General features: G+C 34.4%; 1 protein-coding gene across 5 annotated transcripts in view; it reads right to left on the minus strand.

Annotated features, from left to right (window-relative positions):
- The window catches only part of NNT (nicotinamide nucleotide transhydrogenase), an 87,700-nt gene that overhangs the window by 23,278 nt on the left and 47,239 nt on the right, over positions 1–17,183 (minus strand). For all 5 annotated transcript variants that reach the window (XM_081280947.1, XM_081280948.1, XM_081280946.1 and 2 more), the window contains 6 exons: positions 17,024–17,169; positions 15,516–15,711; positions 12,839–13,072; positions 11,633–11,793; positions 9,525–9,704; positions 1,653–1,812 (listed from right to left, as the gene is read on the minus strand). In XM_081280947.1, coding sequence (XP_081137073.1) covers positions 1,653–1,812; positions 9,525–9,704; positions 11,633–11,793; positions 12,839–13,072; positions 15,516–15,711; positions 17,024–17,169 — 1,077 coding nt within the window. The remainder of the gene's footprint in view (positions 1–1,652; positions 1,813–9,524; positions 9,705–11,632; positions 11,794–12,838; positions 13,073–15,515; positions 15,712–17,023; positions 17,170–17,183) is intronic.

A 17,183-nucleotide genomic window follows, 5' to 3' on the forward strand; every position in this document is an offset into this window, starting at 1 on the left:
TCCCATGGCATCAATAACCATCTGATGACTCCCATTCTGCCTCTCATTTGAGTTCCCATACAGCATGCTCATTGTCCAAACTTTATATCTCAAAAAAATAACTTAACACTCCCACCCCTGCACCTAGATGAAAAATAAAAATGATCTTCACATTCGCTATTACTAAGGGTATAACAAGAACTTCAGCTATATTCCTTCTCCTTTAACTGTCACATTCTGTCCAGTCTACCTATACAACAACTGCTTTTCTAACCCTTTTCTATTCCTTCTGCCTTCACCCATGCCTAACACTATTCCTCCTCTAAGGCCAAAAACAAATCCTCACTTGCCTACAAATCTTCTTAGTTTCCTCATGATGGGAAAATGGTTCACGCAGTTCAATTTAGCCTTTATCATAGCCACCACCCCCTGCATCATTCATCTGCAACTTCTTCCCCCAGTGGAAAATGCCTCAAGGAAAAGATCACGTCCTCAACTTCTTCACACTGCAGCACACTTTCTCTACAGGCAATTCCACAGCTGTTCCGGCTGTGACAATTCAATACACGGAAATGTCCCCATACACTTCAGTTTATCTGCTTCTGTTCACTAATAGACAATAGCAGCCCCATCTTTGTGACAATCAAAAACCCCAAATCACATGTTTCAAATGCCCCTAAAAAGGAACACTGCCCCAACTTAAGAAGGCTTGCACCTTAACATTTGACTAGGATAATGTTTGTTATTTTTACCTTAATACCAATAGGTTAATTACCCACATGTCAAATCAATAGATTTTCTTTATAGAAAACTCAAAAGACTGAATGCAGTTAAAATCTTGAACTGAAACCAACATGTTATCCATAATACCAGAGCGTTGTGTAATAATAGTGAAAGAGAACTGGGCTAAAATTAAAAAGAGAGAGAAAGAGAGAGAGAGAAAGGGAGCTGTGGTGCAGGATTGAGGCCCAGAGAGATTAAATGACTTGGTCAATGTTATACAGACTATTAGTGGTAAAATTAAGACCAAAAATGAGACATTGAGGGCTAGGGTTGTGATTCAGTGGTAGAGCGCTTGCCTAGCACACATAAGGCCCTGGGTTTGATTCTCAGCATCGAATACAAATAAATAAAATAAAGGTCTGTTGACAACTAAAAAAATAATAAAAATTTTAAAATGAGATGTTGTGGCTCCCAGACCCAGCTCTGTCTACTAGGTCATGCTCTCTCATGCTATTGAAACCACATGATTCTTGATGTCATTTTTTAAATATTTATTTTTGAAAAGAGACTAAGCAAGCCTACTGACTAAGCCAGACACTTTCATAACCTATATCTAATTTAATCTTGATGATAGGCCAAAAAATTACCAGAAAAAAAAAATAGCTAAGACTCAAAAATTAATACATGTTTAAAGAAACACTAAAAGACACTACAGAACCCACTGCATCAACTTATAGATTATCTATGTGATCCTCAAAATATTAACCTAAACTGAGAATTTTCATATTTCTCATGTAGTAGTAATCACAGAGTTGCTACTAAGTTTCCATTGTGTTTTCAAAATTAAGGAATTTCCAATTCCATTTTTTTCCCATTATAAAAAACTATCTCTGAATCCATTACAACAGTTAGAGGTTGTCTATTTTTTGATTTTGCCTTTATTTTTTTACCTGGAGTAATGATAATGCTATTAGCTTCTCGAATCATGTCGATGGCATTGTCAAGGTTGATTTCTGTATGTGTGCCAGAAATTTCCATGGGTTTCCCACCAGCTGTTGAAGTGGTACCATAGCCTCCAAGAATCACATTAGCCAGGGAGCGATTCATTGCCTATAGAGCAAAATTATCAGCTATGAGAGTTTAATCCACATAACTTTGGGAGAATGGTATAAATTTTACACATATGATATTCAGAAGCATTAAAAAGGTTTATTTGATGATTTAGGTCATTTTAACCAGATAAATTTGAGCTGGCTTCTGAAAATTATTTCAAAAATTTAAATTTTAATTTAAAAAAAATTTAAATTTAAATAAAAAGAGATCCGAGAACCACCTGTTTTTTTCCTTTCAAGTCAATTACACAGATACATTTTCAGTAAAATGTGAATAAAGACAAAGATTTTAATAAAAACTACCAGTAAATTTTAAAATGCAAAATTCAGATTCACTATTATTGTCCAAAGGCTGATTGAGCAATTTCTCTCCATACCTACATGTATTTCACCAGGGTAAACCACAACCAAAGAAAATGACAAGAATAAAACCTTTTACATTGACCCTTCAGATCTCTCCAGTGAACTCTGCTACCAGAAACAAGCTATCAAGAGGCAACCAGAAGGAATCAAAATAAGGACTACATTTGATTTAGAACTCTGCTGCCTTCTGTCTTCAAGAAGAAGAAAACATGGGGGCTGGCATATTATCCAAATCTATTACAGCTCCATGAAACCCTATACCTAAGTTGTAATAGAAGTAAATGGATCCATCATCAGACTCTAAATATTTCATTTCCAGAGACGCAGGTGCATAAGGCGATATATCCTCTCTTTAAATTTACACCCACACTTTCAACTTATAAAATAATCTCAGAAGAAAAAAATAGGAGAAAGGAGCTTCACATTGCATACTCACAATCATCCCAGAATGTACCAAACACCCCAACTGAAATACAGAACATAACTGTCCTGGTGTGAAAACCTCATTCATAGCTGTCTTGAGGTGGGATGGTAAAGGGGAAGCAGGAAGCCCGTAGACATTTTAAGTAATCAAACGCATTTTAAGAATTCAAATCAGTACTGTACACAATCAAAACAAAATATTCTACAGGGCTGTAACTGATGTTACCATTTGGAAAAAATTCCAAACATTATTAAATCCTATTTTAAGGGTCATAATAAACATATTATTGATTACTATAAAAGCTGTGCAAGGATCAATCTATTACCTTTTTTTTTTTTTTTTTTTTGGTACTGGGGATTGAACTTAGGGTACTCTACCACTTAGCCACATCCCCAGCCCTATTCTGTATTTTATTTAGAGACACAGGGTATCACTGAGTTGCTTAGCACCTCACTTTTGCTGAGGCTGGGTTAGAACTTGCGATCCTGCTGTCTCCAACTCCTGAGCTGCTGGGATTACAGGTGTGTAAAAAAGAAAAGATAACATTTGATTATTTAAAAAGCAATAAGAGGGCTGGGGTTGTGGCTCAGAGGTTGAGCATTCACCTAGCACGTGCCAGGCCCTAGGTTTGATCCTCAGCACCACATAAAATAAATAAAATAAAGGTATTGTGTCCAACTACAACTAAAAAATAAATATTTAAAAAAAATTTTAAACAATTAGAAATCTCCAACGATAAGCACTACATCAGGGAAAAACCACAACCACCCAGAATGAAGACCCAGCTGGCAACCACTTTGGTGGAGACATTTACCTCACTGCTTATGTTTTGACACAGGCAAAGGCAGGGAGGAAAACAGAAGATGAGCAAAGAGCCATGCTTTCATAACAACAAAGTTCAAAGATGATGAATCACAATATCAGCATTTTTTAAATTATTCTTTCATGCTAAGCTCACCTATCAAATACATTCACATTTTACAGAACTCCAAATCTGATAAATTCATCTAAGGTTAACACACACAAAGCCTGAAATATCTTTATGTATATTATTAATGACTCTCTTATGAGAGTCATGGAAAATTAATGTTTTTAATTAAGTTAATAAACCTAATCTAACTTGAAGTTTTAAGTTCTTGTTAAGATATCCTCTCAAAATTTCCAAGGTTTAAATAAAAGCCCAGATAGACATACCTGAGACTTCCCAAACTTGCAACTTTTGAGGATTTTCGTTGTTGTTATTTTTTAGGTGGAGATCATTTATGTGTTGCTGAGGATCGAACCCAGTGCCTCGTACATGCTAGGCAAGCACTCTACCACTGAACGACAACCCCGGCCCCACTTTTGAGGATTTTGATAAATCTTTTCTAGTTTTAAATTACAGGATTCTGAAACTAGGTTACCAAAAAATTGTTCTACCAAATTTTTGTCTTTAAAATCGGTACAAAACATTATTTTAGACATTGAGATATTTATGAAGTTATGTCATAATAACTTCAAATAAATGTCAAATGGACAAAGAGGCTCTATGACAGTCTTGCAAAGGGACAGATCACAGAGGGATATACGGCAGAGGGACACATATATAGAGATATACCCACATTATTCCAACTTGGCTTAAAAGGAACCTATAAAACTAATGGAGAAGAAAAGAATTTCTGAGGACATTTAAAATGCACCCACTTCAGATGGCAACTTAGGGAGAAAAAAACAGGGAACCCCCATAGTAGTTTAAAAATCAAGGCCTACCCCCTATTAAACACATATACACAATTATATCATCATTATACTAATTTCATGTGGCCTCTTAAAAACTAAATTATTTTCATCTCTAAATTTACCATTGCAACATTATTTTCTCAACAAATGTTCAGGGTTTCTGCTTGAGTGATTAATAGTCTATCCTATGGGCACTGATCCACATATTAAAAAGAGTTTCCAGCTTTCAAGGCAAAAAAATTTGCAACATTGTCCAAAACTATTCCTCTCAAACTATTAAGCCCTAAAATGAAAATTATTTTCTACATTAAAGAGACCCTTAACTCATATAATTCTAAGTGCACTGTGAGAAGTAAACCTAAAAACAAAGGAAAAGTCATAAAGTAGACCAAGCCAAAAAACTAATATATACACCATTTACCAGCCTCTCATTTCAGTACCTGGTAGATGTTAATTAATCACAAAGCAAAAAAACATAATTTTCTTTGTTTCAACACACTTCTTTCTATTTCCATTTGGCAACAAATAACAAAGTACAAAAATCAAAAAATTTTGCCTGAAAATGTTGTTGCATTTTTGCAAGACCTCTATTTCCCAAGTGATTTGAATTCTATCACGAGTAGAGAGACTATAAAATCATAAAGAAGGTAATGTCTATTTGATATCTGGATATAAAGCACATCATTGATTTGAGTTTTTTGATTAGACATTGCCAACATTTTTCAACTTTTATAATAATGAATACTGTGTAATCATAGCTCAGAGGACACCCAAAAAAAATTAATTATCAGAACAAAAATACAATTCTAGGGATTGCTGGTTAGCCCCTTGTGGTATATTCCATTTCTTCCTATAGAATAAAATCACCCTGTTTCTTTTTTTTTTTTTTTTTTTTTTCTGGTGTTGGTTTGTGTTTCTGTTTTTGGTACCGGAGATTGAACCTGTAGGTGCTTAACTGCTGAGCCATATCCCCAACCCTTTTTTATTTTTGAGACAGGGTCTTGCTAACTTGTTTAAGGCCTCCCTAAATTGGTGAGGCTGGCTTTGAACTTTCAATCCTCCTGCCTCAACCTTTGGGATTACAGGTGTGCACCACCAAACCCAGCAAAACCACCCTGCTATGCTTTAGACTTAAATTTTTCCTTCAGTCTTTAATAATGAAGGTCAACATACTGTATCATATTAACTCCAGTAAATGAGCTAAAAAAAATATCCACCTTATGTTCATTTAGCAAACAGTACAAACCTTGGAATGTACCAGGTACTAGGCCAGGCTTCACAAACACAAAGGTAAGAAATAAGCCTTAAAAATACCTTCTCTCTAAAATGAGAACATTTTCTGTCTCCAAAACTATTGTAGAGATGAAATGAGCTAACACTTGTAAAGCATCCAGCATAATGCTTGCAGTACTGTACTAACACCCAAGTTGAACCAGCTGTTTAATTTTTATTAATCTTATGAACTACCTTGTGCTGCTAAGCATAGGCCATGAAAAAAAAAATTTCTTATGATAAACAAGCACAAGTTAAGAATTAGTGAAGGTCAATGAAAAAAAATCAGAAATCAGGGAAATTTGGAAGGAAAGAAATTTTCTATCTTCCAAGTCTAAAAATACAGCAGATTTGTTTATGTTGTTTTCTTTTTGTTTCAAAATGACATCTGGGAGTAGGGAGCATGCACTGAAGTAAGCCATGACATCCATCGCTAGTTTAGAGCATTAAGGAGGAATCGTTGGTGGACAATCAATTTATCAATTTCAAAAGGCAACGAAAAGAGCTTGCGCCCTTTGAACGTGTAATTGCACTTGTAAAAATTTAACTTAAGGAAATAATCAAAGATGCACAAAGAGAAATACTACAACCAAAAAAAAATTGTTCAAACAATTAATAATGTAGATTTGGAAACATAGCTTATGGTATATGTGTGTTATAATAATGTGTTGATGCTAAAAATTATTAGTTAAAAACTTAATGTTAGAAAATTCAACAATGCACTAAATAGAATGTTAACACAGCACTTGAAAAAAATGTTAGAAAATTCAACAATGCACTAAATAGAATGTTAACACAGCACTTGAAAAAAATATTAGAAAATTCAACAATGCACTAAATAGAATGCTAATACAGCACTTGAAAAACATTAGAACTATAAATGTTATTAACAGTTAATTAACAATAGGCGTTCAAAAATTTTTATTTTCTTATTTATTCTGTCTTTTAAATTTCCTATATTATACATCTTTCATTTTTGTAATTAGGATTTTTTTTAATTAAGCCTTCGCCTTCCTCAAATCCAAATTAATATAAACTTGCTATCATGATATTTATGAACACAGGTAGCTATAAGAATATCCTATTAGCTATATATGTGGTATAGGAATTTTAGAAAATAAAAAACTGTATAGTATGATGATGGCAAATGACACACTTGTGGCAGTAGAAATAGAAAGAAACAGGATAACTAAAGAAAATAGATCAAGAAATATGAAACAGCCAGGCATGATGGCACACACCTGTAATCCCAGGGGCTCAGGAGGCTGAGACAGGAGGATTGCAAGTTCAAAGCCAGCCTCAGCAAAAAGCAAGGCCCTAGGGAACTTAGACCCTATATCAAAATAAAGAATTATATAAGGGCTCAATGGTTAGGTGCCCCTGAGTTCAATATCTGGGATGAAAAACAGAAAAAGAAATATGAAAGAATTTAAAAAGAAAGATAATTTCCAAAGAACATGTAGAAGAGAGTATTTTCAACAAGCGCCTCTTCCAACCTTATTCAAGTTCCTATTAGATGTGTTAACATAGGAATTACTATGGTTACTATAATTAATAATAATAAAAGAAACTAACTTCTTGGGACGGGGTTGTGGCTCAGTGGCAGAGCGCTTGCCTAGCATGCGTGAGGCACTGGGTTTGATCCCCCACAACAAATAAAAATAAACAAATAAAGGTATTGTGTCCATCTACAACTAAAATATATATTTTTTTTTAAAAGAAAGAAACTAACTTCTTAAATTGATCAACTACACCTCCCAAAATATCTGTCTCCACTTTATTTAAAGAAACCATTAAGAAAAATGGAACAATTCCTAATAGGGCATTATGTAAAATTGTGGATGTGTAACCGACGTGATTCTACAATCTGCATTTGGGGTAAAATTGGGGGTTCATAACCCACTTCAATCTAATGTATGAAATATGATATGTCAAGAGCTTTGTAATGTTGTGAACAACCAATAAAAAAAAAGAAGAAAAAAAAAAAGAAAAGAAAAATGGAAGAACTTTGGGCAAAGGGAAGGGAGGGGTGAGGAAGGGGCACAGGGCAGGAAAGATGGTGGAATGAGATAGACATCATTACCCTAGGTACATGTATGGTTGCATACATGGTGTGACACTACATCGTGGACAAACAGAGAAATGAAAAGTTGTGCTACAATTCTATACAAAGTATCAAAATATATTCTGCTGTCATATATACCTAATTGAAAGAAATTAATTAATAAAAAAAGATGGTGTCTATGGAAACATTTTAAGATCTTGGTACAAGTCCTTCACCCTTTCTTCCTCATATCAGTATGCCACTGGCTTTATGAAAATTCAAATCCTCCCATTTAATTTTAAATCAGTTTTCTGGGAAAACATATTTTAAGTAATAGTGAAAATCTGCTGCCCTCTGCTGGTCAAATTTTCCAAATGACTAAAATTCAAACCAAGGGTTAAAAGTTTATTTTCAGATTAAACTGTATTTCTAATACAATTAAATACATTTTTTTCCTTAAAAATTTCAAAGATTGACACTTTTAAAATAGGATACGCAAGCTTTCACCTTTACAAATTCCCTAAATAACCTGAGTAACTTAATTTAAAAATTTCTGGGCTGTTTTTGAATTTGGGCTATCTAATGCTTTCTTTTACAGGACAGTCAAAGAAATAAACAAAAAAAATTGTATAAAAAGATAACCAGGTTTTAAATTACAACTGAGAGTTTTCAATTAAAACTTCAGAAAATTCTAAGTTGCAAAATAAGGGAGTTTTTTAATTGAAAAAAAAAATGATGAGTAGCAGCTCTTTTCCCTCTAAATTATTTATCAGTGGAAAGTCATATTCTGATTTATGTTTGTTTCATGCTTGTCTTTTAACAGCTATTCAAAACTAATATGTAGAGAATAACACCTATAACTGGGAAACATTTTCTAGTCAACCATAAATTATTTGCAGGACATATGCTTGCCACTCAAGAAGAGAATCAGAAATTTAAAACAAAGCTAACAAGTATTCACATTGTTACTTTTTTCTGTTCTTTTTTTTTTTTAATCATGCTGCCCGTGAAATTTCAAGGGAGGCCCTCTCATAGATGACCAATGAGAGGGCAAGCTTTGTGGAAACACATTAAAAAACACCTGAAAACTGAGCACACTCTCTCTCTTCTAAGACAAAAGCCAAAATTGTCAAAGATGCAATTAAATGCAAAGAGAATTAAAAATCAACCTAAAATGTACAGCATTAGGGAAAAAGTTAAATGAACTTTGTATATCCATATGATGGACTAATACAAAGGGTCTTACAACAAAACTTTAAAAGCATCTTAATGGTAAAAATAAAAAAGTTAAAAATATAATAAGGTTTTTTATTTAAATGAGAAGAAGGTAATAAGGTCAGACAAGTAATACACAAATATGTAATGCACAAAGAAAAAAGATGAGGGAGGGGAGGGGGGATAGTAGAGGATAGGAAAGGCAGCAGAATACAACAGACATGAGTATGTCAATATGTAAATCAATGGAAGCGTAACTGATGTGATTCTGCAATCTGTATACGGGGTAAAAATGGGAGTTCATAACCCACTTGAATCAAAGTGTGAAATATGCTATATCAAGAACTATGTAATGTTTTGAACAACCAACAATAAAAAAAATAAAAAATAAAAATAAAATAAAAGACTGGACAATATTGAGAAAAAAAAAGATGGAAAAATACTTATATATTTATCTTCAAAAGGAGCGAGGCCTTAGAAGATTTTTACCTTTATATTTAATATTCCTAATTCTCTACAGTTGAGTACTTTAAAAACAGTTTTAGAAATTTATTTAAATAATACATTTTGATATTTCTGAATATTAAAAGTAACATTTTTTTTTACTGCAAATAAATGACCAGCACATTCATATTTCCAGAAGACCATTTCTTTTGTTTACTCACGGTCTTACCACACACATGATGTAGGACAGGATAGCCCCAGAGGATCCGATGAGCGCACCCACGATGGTAAGCAGGTTATTGTTGAGCAGGAATCCCTCCGCACAGAGAGCCCAGCCCGAGTAGCTGTTCAGCACAGTGATGACAACGGGCATGTCGGCACCCCCGATGGCAGCCGTCAGGGTCACACCCTGGGACAAAGACCGAAGCAGAACTCAAATTTCAGAATACTGAAATTAAACCTAGGACATTTAACATCTTGGTTCCTAATCATTCCAACTTTTCAACTAACAAGAGTTCCATACAAGTTCCACTTATGCTAATGCCCAAGTGTCTTCCATCTGACCAACTCTCTACTTGGTAGAACAGCTGTGAACACTCAGCCACCCCTTCGGCCTCAAAATAAATAAACAAATAAATAAATAAATCACTAAATAAAAGCAGGCAGAAAATGGAGAATGGGAGGTACTGGGGAATGAAACTGACATATTATGCTGTGTGCCTTATGAATACATAATAATAAATTCCACTAATATGTATAATTATAATGCACCAATAAAAAAATTTTAAAGAAAATGGAGAGAGGTCTATGCCTAAAAAAAATATAATACCACTAAGTGAATTTTTCAGCTTTTATGGTTTTAGACCATTGTTGGTAGCAAGTGGAGCAGCTAAAACTAAGATTATAAGCCCACAGTTTTACTGGTTGGAAGATCATGAGGATAGGGTTTGTGGTGACTAAGTGACAGAGGAAACTCTGCAAAGGAGCAGGCTAGATGAATTGGAGGGACCCCCAAAGCCGGCTGACTCTAATAACTATGCTATGTGGAGCAGACTCCAAGCAATCCTGTTAATGATAAAATAATAGCTCTCAGCTGCTACCACCATAAGGGAACCAAAATTTGAAATTTGTATCCCACCAAATTACCTACCTATAAAAACAAATTTAAAAATGATAATTGATACTCTTCAGATGGATACAATAGAATCCAAAGCACCTCATAACATATCATGAATAATGTCCACAATGCAATACAAAATTACTAAACCAGGAAAATAAAAAGGCTGGTAGAAAGATTTTTGCTTTTTATTCCACATTCTCCTACATTTTTCTTGTTACTAAGTGTATTCATTTATCACTTATTTAACCCAAAAGCAATTAAAATAAGGCCATAAAATCATCACTTATGCAGACATTCTCATAGGGCAATAAGTATCTTTTAGATCTCAAAAAAATAAGAATTATTGAAGTTTTATATTTCTATAGTATTAGTTTGATTTTGAGACTTTAACCTCTTTCACTTTGTTAGATTAAAAATATCAAAACTATTTTCTTCCATTTAAAACAAAATTGTCACTACAAAAGGCAGAAGAAAACTGAATATCAGTATTCATATAAAGATAGATTTTCAAGTGACTTTAAACTTTCTGTACTAAAATCATGACCTAATTCTTAGGATTCCACAAAAATAAGTATCATTTTTGTACTACAAATATTGTGTTTCTGAATCAAGGAGCCACTAAGTATTTGATAAGCAATTACTAAACATCTAAGTTTGGGCTAGGCACAGTAGCTAGTGTTTTTAAAAACTTAAAATATAAACCCTATGTACAAGGTATACACCATATTACAGAAACATAAAGCAATCAGTGAGTGACACAGAATTGCATGCAATATCATCAAATATTGATATATAAACCACCAAACAGAAACATATAGACAAAAAAAATAGTCTACATCTTAATAGACTAAATGCAAAAGGCAGGGAGAAAAAGGAAGACCAATCCTATTATGAAAGTCTGGACCCCCTCACTGAGCACACAGGTTTATTAACTGAATTTTATTTTATATGATTATTTGATTTAGTATCCAATGAATGTGACAGCAAATAACAGGCAAACTTACCGTGGAAACTTCAAAGCACTGTTTTGTAGTGCTTGTCATATAGTAAGCACCTAATGAAAGGAACTGAAACCCTTGAGTTTTTAAAACTCTTATTCACCAGCACATAGATCCAACGAAGAGACTCCAGAGCAAGAAAGGTGTCACATGTGACAACTTTTAAATGAACAATTAAGTTGAAAGAAAATATGTCCTTGTTCATCTCCAACTTCTTACCATGATAGCAGAAAGAGCTGACACGGAGCCCAGACAGGTAATACCAGTGGTAAAGCTGGGGTCAATCATATATGGGATTATTCCACCGACACTAGCAGCCAGCAAGCCTGCATTGAGTAAGTGCCTTCCAGGTAGAAGGAGAGGGGCTGATTTCAGGATACCTAGACCAACGAACATAGTTTCAAAATCTCAAATGTGTAAGAAACCACCTTTACACATACACTCAACTGCATGTCACTTAATCCCAAACTGTCAAAATGTAATATTAGAATGACGTGGTATCTGAAGTATCACTTTATATCACCAGATATGAGACACAAAAGCATATTAGAATTATTAAATGTAACAAACACTAACGGAAGACAGGAAAAGTATGGTTCAATTTAACTGTTCTTTTTCCTACTTTGATCACATAATTTCTTTACTCTTTGTCATAGAATCTTAAAAAGTGATTTTTTTCCCGTACACCAACACAAAAGTTGTTAAGTGTGGTTTTATTTATTTAAAACTTCAATACGGACTCTAGTACATTAGCATTTCTGATTCTATCAACTGAGCCCGAGGGAGAAGGACCTTTGTTTTTTAGTTGTTTCTAAAGACAAAGCCTAAAACAAGAATGTTTTAGGTTTGAAGTTCTTTTATGATTTTTTAGGTTTCATGGAAGTGTCCTACTTAATGACTTTATTACTGAGAGGCAAGATCTGATTTTTAAATCACAAACTAGTTTCCCTAGAGACTCTTTTTTTTTTTCTGAAAACAGCCTCCCTGAATTTTTTTTCCTCTACTTCCAATTTCAAAATGAGTTCTGTTTACCAGTCACATGAACTCACTCAAGAAGTTGTTCTCTATTCTGCAAAATGTATAAAGCTCACTTGTGTAAATTCCATGCAGACATCTCTAACAAAAGATCACAAAGCTATTATTTTGTTCATACATGTTATTAAATCTCAGTTAGTCTATGTAAATTTCTGTGCACTAATTTCTTCCACTAGCTGTCTGCAGAAGAAATAGTTCCAAAGTTTTGATATTTGTATGGATCAATAAAAGGGAGCCACCTTTATGGAGTGAAATCTTTTCTATCTTTCCGAGTGCTATCCAAGCCTCTTCCCTCAACAGTTTCTTTGGGGGAGGTGATTTTGGAAGCTAAATGGACTCTCGTACCCTGAACAATGGATATTTACTTCCACATCACACTAAATTGCTTACCCTGTAATTTCCCATAGGCCACAAGTGACCCACTGAAGGTGACACCGCCAATGTAAGTGCCAAGGTAGGCCACGATCTTGGTGAGATTTGCTGCTGCGTCCATAGCAAAATGTGGATATTCCACAACGTACTCAGCTATGCAAGTCAACACGGCTGCCAAGCCCACTAAACTGTGGAAAGCAGCAACTAACTGAGGTAAATCAGAAATCTGGATGCGTTTGGCAATTGTCAATCCTGTTGGGAAATGATGATCAAAGAAAAATTACAACTGGACAGACCTTTGAGACATGACCACACCAAAGATCACATGTAAATGTTCCCACCACCGTCACCAATAAATATTACCTAATCCTTAGTACGGGCTGATATCCTCTGCAGGGACTGTACAGGCATTGCTTTACACATATATTCTTTCAAAACCAGGTTTTTTCCAAACATCTAACCAAGGCCCAACTTCAAATAACACAAACATAGCACCAATGCCTGCTTCTTCCTCCCACTAACTCCTCTTCCTCAATAAAAGCTTCTTGAGATCACTCTAACCTCCAATTAGGCCCCCTAAAATTCTCCCCCACTAAATGACTATTCCAGGCCTCTTCTTTATAGGCAGTGCTTGCTCCCATGCAGTAAGAAACAGCTAGAATATGGGAACAGGGAATATTCCTGGGGGGGTAGTGACAGGGACAGGTTTTCAGGTAGGTAGGTGGGAGCCAAATCCAAAAGTAAAGAACTGCAAGATTCTGGGCAGAAAATGCCCAAATGAGGAGACTCTGAAGGAATTTCATAGCTCTAGATAGGTAAATAGAATGAGTGGGACTCAAAATATTTGCTAAGATATGTCTAAAGGATTTCCTGCCATAAACACAGGTTTTTCTTCCTTCAATTATTTTTTAGAGGTTATCAAGAAAGAACTTAAAGTTTCCCTAAGGAAGTACAAAAAAAAAGCTTAAAGTGAACATCACTCTGGTAAATATTTAACAACCAATTCACAGGGGTGGGGGATTTACATGTGCAAATAAATACATGAGTTTTAATGATATAAAGGTATACGTTAATTCAAATGATAATTAAATACTCAATACTCTTCATTCCAACTTCCATATAGATAAATGACTGTCCTGGATGCTTTTGTTGATTATTGCTAAATTCTTGTACCTGCAGCCAACCTAGTATTTGTAACTGATGAACAGGCAGACTTTCTACCTAAACACTGGCTAATATTTTTGCTTACATTAACAAGTAGGATGAAAGTAAAATACCATATGTTTGTGGCATATATATGTAAGATGTATGTGAGAACTTCACTCATTTGCCAACTCTGCAAGGGACTTCTTTGCTGAATCTGATAACAGTTTTCAAACATTGGAAGACTGTTCAACTTTTTGTGTTACTTATACTGCAAGGGCTATAGTCACAACATATTTTAAGCTTAAACTGTATTATTAATATTTTTCCTTCACTTTCTTATGTCTGAACAATAAATAAAATAACAAATCAAGCCCAGATGTGCAGCATATGTTTATTTCAATAGTACAAATACTTCTACCAAGGATCATTTCTACCTGCCGATGTGATAGTACTGAATTTGGGACTGAGAAGAAATGTATAATAGCCCACTACCTCATACTATTTCTATTAAACCCCATAATAGACATAAATAATCCCAAGAGCATAGTTGATAAAATCTGGTTAGTTACAAAAGTATGTGTTTTTAGTATTATTACCTTTGCTTCTAATATATTTTATTTTAAATTTATGTAATTTAGGTTTTAATGGTGGTTATATTTAAAAACTTGCAAAATTCCTGAAAATTTAACAACAGTACTAACATACTAAACATGATTAACAATGGTTTCTTTGCCCACCCATGTAATTTTCAAGTTTTTAACAGGTCTAAGAAGCAGAATTTTCAACTGTTATTTACGACCAGATCAAAAGATGTGCCTATATATAGTACAAACGTAAGTATTTCAGCACCCTATTCTACCATCAGCCAACTAGGCATAGTAAAGGAAAATAAAAACTGAGTACAGTCAAATTCTTACCATCTCTTTTGACCCAGTCGTCATAGTTACTCAATGTTTTAAAATACTGGAATTTCAACGAAAATTATACCAACTTTAATAAATATGATAATATTTACTGATGTAATTTCCATTAAAGTAATTTAATTTAATTCCTTCATCAGTATGGGCCTCAAACAGAAATATGTGTTCAGAAACCAGGCTGCTAATAAAAGGACTTACTTTAACAAAGTACAGCCATGCATGCACCATATAAAGATACTTTGATAAAGAGACATGATATTGGTCCTATTGGTTATAATAAAGATGAAAAACTCCAAATGCTCAGTATTTGTACTGTAACTTTTCTGTTTAGATACACAAATACATACCATTATATTAAAACTCCATACATATTCAGTACAGTAACATACAGATTTGTAGCCTAGAAGCATTAGCCTGCATCATAAGCCCAGATATATAAAAGGCTATGCCACCTAGATTTGTGTAAGTGCACTCTATGATATTTGCACCACAATGAAAGGACGCATTCCTCAAAATGTATTCCCATCGCTAAGCAATGTAGAACAGCACATTACAATCCCTGAGCGGAATGCCCTCAAGTATTTGAAGGACATGGGTTCCCATGAAGGCAGAAGCCTAAAAGTGCTTACCAATGGTACCGCCCAAAGCCATTGCTCCAGACATCTGAGCTAACAATTCTGGGTCCGGTTTTAAGCCTCCAAGTGTGGCTGCCAGGCCTCCAGCAACCCCAATCATACCCAATGCATTGCCAAGACGAGCTGTTCCCTGGGTGGAAAGGCCAGCCAGGGCACCAACACAGCACAAGCCCGAGCCTAGGTACATGATCTTTCAAAGGAAAGGGGAAAGAGAGAGAGAGAGAAAGAGAGATTATTAAAACCTTCCATCTATTAGATTAGAGAGGACCTCTCTGATGGAAACATGATTCTCTAAGGACAATTTAAGTTTGGATAACAAAGGGACAAATCTGAGCTCTTTTCATATTTCAGTATGTTTTCCTACCTGTTAGGAATATTAGCATGTTAAATACTTTGTGTTGTATTTGCAATTATACCATTATGTAAATTGGTTTCTTCTGGGTTATACACGTTATACATAAATACATATAAAAATATCTAAATTTAATGGAGTTATTGTTGGATGTGATACTAAACCTGACCAAATGTTACAAAGGAGCTAAGCCCTGATGTCATAAGAGCCAGGAAATGTGCATAGACTTCACTTGACTTAGTTTCATGAGACCAACATGAAGAAAGAATCACTATCTTCAATTTACAAAAGAGAAAATCTGAAACTAAAAAGATTACATGATTTCTTCAAGGTCAAATGAAAAGGGCAAATCTGGAATTCAGACTTTCATGTCCCTGACTCATTGATTCAACTTTTCCTAAAAAATATTCTGTTAATTCAACAAATACTCTATGTTAGAAACACAGAAGAAACCAGGAGAGACATGATTCTTCTGTTACAGAGGTTGCAATCAGTGACAGTCATTGAAAAGAAATGGAAAATAGTTCAGATCAAAGTTGAGGCTCTATTATATTTTGACTGGGAACTTTCAAAGTTCAACTTGATTATTTCTCTTTTACTATTCAACATTAATTTTTAAATTTTCTTTTTAAAAATGAATTGGCCTGACATTTCCTGGTAACAACATGACTTACTGGATTTGTAGAAGTAGGAAAAAAATAGGAAAAGTTCAGCAAGGCCCTAAGCAACCTAGCAAGAACCTGTCTCAAAATGAAAAATAAAAAGGGTTAGGGATACAGCTTGGTGGTAAAGTGTCCAAAAAGGAGAAAGAAAGCAGGAAAACGACTAAGTTCTTAATAACAAAAATTTGTCAAATTAATCACTGATTATTTCATTGAAACCTTACAACAACCCAGCCATGTACATAAAGAAGGTACTAGTACCTTCTCAACTTTTTTTTCATGTAAAAATTTAGGGACAGGTAAACCCCTATTAGCAGGCAACTCTATCTGTAGAATCCAGGGTCCTTATACTTAAGGAATGGTAATTACTAAATTTGCTTGGCAGAGTAGTATTTTCTTGAGAGTTTGAATTGTGGTAATAATAATGTTAAATCTAATAAGGAAGAAAATACAGTGGTAAAAATAAAACCATTCAAAAATCCTCTTACTTGTTCAATGTTATAGCCACTATAAAGGGCAGCTAAATATCCACCCACGAAAGTGCCAGCAGGAAGCAGATACAGGTAATTATATTCTGGGGGATCCGTAGGACGCTTGAACATGTCCAGCATTCTCTGAGTCACCAGAAAGCCACCTTATCAAAGCAAA

The sequence above is a fragment of the Spermophilus citellus genome, assembly GCF_964194105.1.
Source record: "Spermophilus citellus genome assembly, chromosome: 1".
Taxonomy (NCBI): domain Eukaryota; kingdom Metazoa; phylum Chordata; class Mammalia; order Rodentia; family Sciuridae; genus Spermophilus; species Spermophilus citellus.